At 40.4% G+C, this 5,495-nt stretch overlaps 1 protein-coding gene across 1 annotated transcript; it reads left to right on the forward strand.

The window, feature by feature from the left end:
• The first annotated feature begins 379 nt into the window (after window positions 1-379).
• On the forward strand, window positions 380-3,692 carry LOC124270082. The gene is made up of 3 exons (XM_046705103.1): window positions 380-623; window positions 1,753-1,909; window positions 3,567-3,692. The coding sequence occupies exons 1-3, from the start codon at window positions 413-415 to the stop codon at window positions 3,604-3,606; spliced, it is 408 nt and encodes a 135-aa protein (XP_046561059.1). The 5' UTR covers window positions 380-412; the 3' UTR covers window positions 3,607-3,692.
• The last annotated feature ends 1,803 nt before the right edge of the window (window positions 3,693-5,495 follow it).

The raw sequence follows: 5,495 nt of genomic DNA on the forward strand, positions 1-5,495 counted from the left end.
TTATCGGCTGTTGTGAATGTACTGGAGACTACAGAACAAGCAAACAGAAACAAATGCAATTGTGTGCTATAGATCCGACAGTTCGAAACGTCTGTGATTGGCTCCCAAATTTGTTTTGGCATTCATAAAGTACACATACATAATGTACATATACAGTGTGTTCTCGTAGATAAAGGCATCTAAAGTGACATATTAATTAGCATGCAAGATCGAAAACAGAAACATAGCAGTGGTTTTGTAAGACGAACCAGCTTTAAGTTCTTTTCAAGTTGACACAGCCGCAAGGATTGTAATAAAGAACTACCTTTTCCAATATACGAGTTGGAACTGTTATTCCGTGTATGTTAGTGCTAACCTTAACATTTCAGGAAAGGAGAAAACTGTTGCTAAAAAGGGTCCTTCCTTGTTGGTCATGGCAGCTGAAAACAAAGCTGTTTACGAGTTCCAGCTGCCAAAACAAAGCAGCGCCATCCAGATCAGTTTTCCGAAGAAGAACAAACTTGTTGCTGTCGAATTTTGCCCATTTCATAATACGCTGAAATGGGTCGGCAAAAAAAGTGTGTTTTCATCATATCTGGCGGTTAAGGCTCCGAAAAGGTTAAGGGAGGTGTCCTGGCGACGAGGTATATATTTTAAGCAGTTGTTCTGTAGGATGTCGTTTTAGATGCTTGAATTAGTCGTCACAGCTTACCAATTCCACAGACACATGTTTGTGGCATTATCGGAATCGTGGTATGGAGATTCTTTTCATAACATAAATTTATTTCTTTTATTTCTTTTTATATATATTTGAATGGCGCCAATATCCAGCTCAGCTGCTCAAAGGCGCTTTGATTTTCCCCCGAGCATTGGATGTCAAACTCACATCGTATTATCCATCTCAACTCCCTGGGGATCATACATCTCTTGCAGACATTAGGCGAACCGAGTTTATGTGGCTTTCCCATAAAATGTTTTGTAACACCTATTTGACAACAGTGAGCACGCACCCCAACCCACCAATATATATGTGGAAGCCATGTTATTTCTTAATGACCTCTCGAATGTCGCAAATGCATACGTCTGTATCAGTTGCACGTTTTAGCACGTTAGGGCCGTGAAGATCTCGGTTACAATTGACCTTCAGCAACCCATGCTTATCATAAGAGGCGACTAAAGGGATCGGGTGGTCAGGTTCGCTGACTTGGTTCACACATGTCATTGTATCCCAATTGCGTAGTTAGATGCTCATGCTGTTGATCAGTGGATTGTCTGATCCATGCCCGATTATTTACAGACCGCCACTATATCGCTGTGTTAAACAAGAAACAAGGAAACAAACGTTAACCTGTTTCAACGAATGTAAAACTGTAAAATGTTAAACAGTTCCAGAATTAAACAATTGGCATACTGTTCATTGTAATTATCGTATGATTCAAGTTCTATTCTTGGTGCCGCTGTCCACCCTACTAGCATCTGCTGACTTGGTTCCTGCCGACTTGGTTACGCCTCTTTTAGCAATATTCCAGCAATATCACGGCGTACACACATTGTACTGATGTGGGGAATCGAACCTGGGTCTTCAGCGTGACGAGCGGACGCTTTAACCATTAGGCTACCCCACCGCCAACGGCGTTAAGGAACAACCAAACAAACACTCAAGAACCGAAGTGTGACAAGTTTTTTTTAATTGATTTATTTTTTAAATTTTTAAATGTGACATTTTAATTCCCCCAATTGTCAATGTGACCAAATTCTTGCGTTTCGTTTAAGGCAAGCTCGTCACTGTAAAGTATGACAAGAAAGCAAAGCTGATTTTCTACGTGACAACAAATGGCATAAACAGGATGAAATGGAAGAGTTCTGAGAAACCTCGGATCATTGCGAACAGAATCAAGCCAATGCATGTGGAACTTGACGAAGATAAAAGGTACGTTTTATAACCAATCTGATTTTGATCCATAACCTGGTCTGCTGTCCATCAAAGGATTTAACCATAAAGTGAGTGAGTTTATGGCACTTTTAGCAATGTTCCAGCAATATCACGACGGGGACACCACAAAATGGGCTTTATACATTATACCCATGTGGGGAATCGAACCCGGGTTTTCGCGAACGCTATGGCCACTATATAGCTAGCACCGAACGCTTTAGCCTACTAGGCTACCCCACCGCCCCAGTCATCGAAAGATGTCAAATATATATATATTATCCATAAAAAGAAACGCATAGGCATTTTGTATTTTTAAAGTCCATTAATTACCTATTGAGTTCAAACAATCGTCAAAATATGTAACAAAAGTGTTCAGAACATGATTTTACACAATTTTACAAGTGAAACATCGACATGACCTGAAAATGTTGATATCTTACAAGGATTAAAAAGGAACCGCCACAACGCAACAGAAGTCACCTTCCAGTTGAAATTGTGCAGCAAAGAGCATGCACTGTCTGGCTATAAATATCCAGATTACTTTCGGAAATCGTCATTCGTTTTGAAGGGGTTTCAAGGTCAAATCACTACGCCATGTCTTGACGCTGCGACACGGAACATCGCCATTGAAAGAATCTTCTGTTGCCAGGCGTCTGAATGTTAGTCTGAGCACGATATCACGGCTTGCAGCTCGTTACAACCAAACAGGTTTAACAAATGACCGTCCCCGTACAAGCAGACCTCGAGTCACCACTTCAGCCCAAGATCGGTACTTCTGGTTACTACATTTGCGTGATCGTCCTGCCTGCTGTGAGAGCACAGCAGCCAGGGTGCCTGGACTTCGGTGGATATCCGGTCAAACTGTACGGAACAGGTTAAGAGTGATTGGACTGAGAGCCAGGAGACCCGACGTCAGGACCGTCGCCATCGCGCTCAACGTCTCCGTCAACTAAAATTATCCACTTGGTTGTATAGACATTTCCTTTTTCTAAACTGATGTAAAAAATTCATGTACTAAACTCCATTTGTGGACGAGTTGTACATGTTTGTAAATACAACATTTGCGCAACAGATTTCTGGGTTATGCGTTTCTTTTTTGGAATAGTATACTTGGTCGTTTGTCAACTAATTGCCGATACTACCCCACACAGCTAAGTTAACCTGGTAGGTTTCGTGTCGTATGATTCTCTGGGGGCGGTGGGGTAGCCTAGTGGTTAAAGCGATCGCTTGTCACGCCGAAGACTGACTGAATGACTGAGTTTGTTTTTTACGCCGCTTTTAGCAATATTCTAGCAACATCACGGCGGGGGACACCAGAAATGGGCTTCGCACATTGTACCCATGTGGGGATTCGAACCCGGGTCTTCGGCGTGACGAGCCAAAGCTTTAACCACTAGGCTACCCCACCGCCCCGTCACGCCGAAGACCCGGGTTCCATTCCCAAAATGGGTACAAGGTGTGAAGTCCATTTCTGGTGTCCCCTGCCGTGATATTGCTGAAATATTGTTAAAGGTGGCGTAAAACCAAACTCACTGACTATTGGGTTCGAATTGAAGATTCGACACAGTTATTACTCTTAAGTCGGGAATAGGTGAACCGATTGAGCTACTGTCCATTGTCACGTCCAAGAGCTCATCCAGCTTGTTTCACTTAGATACATCTACTGGTCAGAAAAAAAGAAGCCGGCTCGGTGACGTTCAGAAGAGTAGATTATGCTGGTTCCAAGGAGGAAAGGATTGCTGTACTAAAAGGAAAAGAGGTGTACAGATTTAGCATTTTTGGTAAGTGTCCATCTTTTTGTGCACTTCTAACCTACTTATAAACAGGCACACTGCTGGTTGTACGGTCATGTAAATTAACTATCTGATAAGTTAAAGCTCTGGTAAATTTATATCTATTCAATGAACGCCTATTTAAATGTATAGCTAGTTTATGGACGCCCTATTAATGTGCATCTAGTGGATGAACGCCCTGGCAAATATGGTAAATATACGACTGTTAGATGTAGATGAATGCCCATTTAAATGTGTAGCTAGTTTATGAACGCCCTGGCAAATATACTAGTGTTAGATGAACTACCTGATAAATGTACATCTATTAGATGAATGCCCATTTAAATGTACATCTAGTGGATGAACGCCCTGGCAAATATACGACTGTTAGATGAACTACCTGATAAATATACATCTATTAGATGAATGCCCATTTAAATGTACATCTAGTGGATGAACGCCCTGGCAAATATACGACTGTTAGATGAACTACCTGATAAATGTACATCTATTAGATGAATGCCCATTTAAATGTACATCTAGTGGATGAATGCCCTATACATCTAGTGGATGAACGCCCTGGCAAATAAACGACTGTTAGATGAACTACCTGATAAATGTACATCTATTAGATGAATGCCCATTTAAATATACATCTAGTGGATGAACGCCCTGGCAAATATACGACTGTAAGATGAACTTCCTGATAAATGTACATCTATTAGATGAATGCCCATTTAAATGTACATCTAGTGGATGAATGCCCTATACATCTAGTGGATGAACGCCCTGGCAAATATACGACTGTTAGATGAACTACCTGATAAATGTACATCTATTAGATGAATGCCCATTTAAATGTACATCTAGTGGATGAACGCCCTGGCAAATATACGACTGTTAGATGAACTACCTGATAAATGTACATCTATTAGATGAATGCCCATTTAGCTAGTGGATGTACATCTATACGACTGGATGAATCTATTAGATGAATGGCAACATATGAACGCCCTGGCGACGACTGTTAGATGAACTACCTGATAAATGTACATCTATTAGATGAATGCCCATTTAAATGTACATCTAGTTTATGAACGCCCTGGCAAATATACGACTGTTAGATGAACTACCTGATAAATGTACATCTATTAGATGAATGCCCATTTAAATGTACAGCTAGTGGATGAACGCCCTGGCAAATATACGACTGTTAGATGAACTACCTGATAAATGTACATCTATTAGATGAATGCCCATTTAAATGTGTATCTAGTTTATGAACGCCCTGGCAAATATACGACTGTTAGATGAACTACCTGATAAATGTACATCTATTAGATGAATGCCCATTTAAATGTGTAGCTAGTTTATGAACGCCCTGGCAAATATACGACTGTTAGATGAACTACCTGATAAATATACATCTATTAGATGAATGCCCATTTAAATGTACATCTAGTGGATGAACGCCCTGGCAAATATACGACTGTTAGATGAACTACCTGATAAATATACATCTATTAGATGAATGCCCATTTAAATGTACATCTAGCATTTGGATGAACGCCCTGGCAAATATACGACTGTTAGATGAACTACCTGATAAATATACATCTATTAGATGAATGCCCATTTAAATGTACATCTAGTGGATGAACGCCCTGGCAAATATACGACTGTTAGATGAACTACCTGATAAATATACATCTATTAGATGAATGCCCATTTAAATGTACATCTAGTGGATGAACGCCCTGGCAAATATACGACTGTTAGATGAACTACCTGATAAATAAATACATCTATTA

The sequence above is a fragment of the Haliotis rubra genome, unplaced genomic scaffold, assembly GCF_003918875.1.
Source record: "Haliotis rubra isolate DU_JTF1 unplaced genomic scaffold, ASM391887v1 Scf1499, whole genome shotgun sequence".
Taxonomy (NCBI): Eukaryota; Metazoa; Mollusca; class Gastropoda; order Lepetellida; family Haliotidae; genus Haliotis; species Haliotis rubra.

What these genes read in the sequence shown, in the direction of transcription:
- LOC124270082 (XM_046705103.1), top strand. Translation starts at nt 413, where the DNA reads ATGGCAGCTGAAAACAAAGCTGTTTACGAGTTCCAGCTGCCAAAACAA. An exon ending in GGAGGTGTCCTGGCGACGAG is followed by an intron (nt 624 to 1,752) that starts GTATATATTTTA and finishes GTTTCGTTTAAG; the next exon opens with GCAAGCTCGTCACTGTAAAG. An exon ending in GAACTTGACGAAGATAAAAG is followed by an intron (nt 1,910 to 3,566) that starts GTACGTTTTATA and finishes TGTTTCACTTAG; the next exon opens with ATACATCTACTGGTCAGAAA.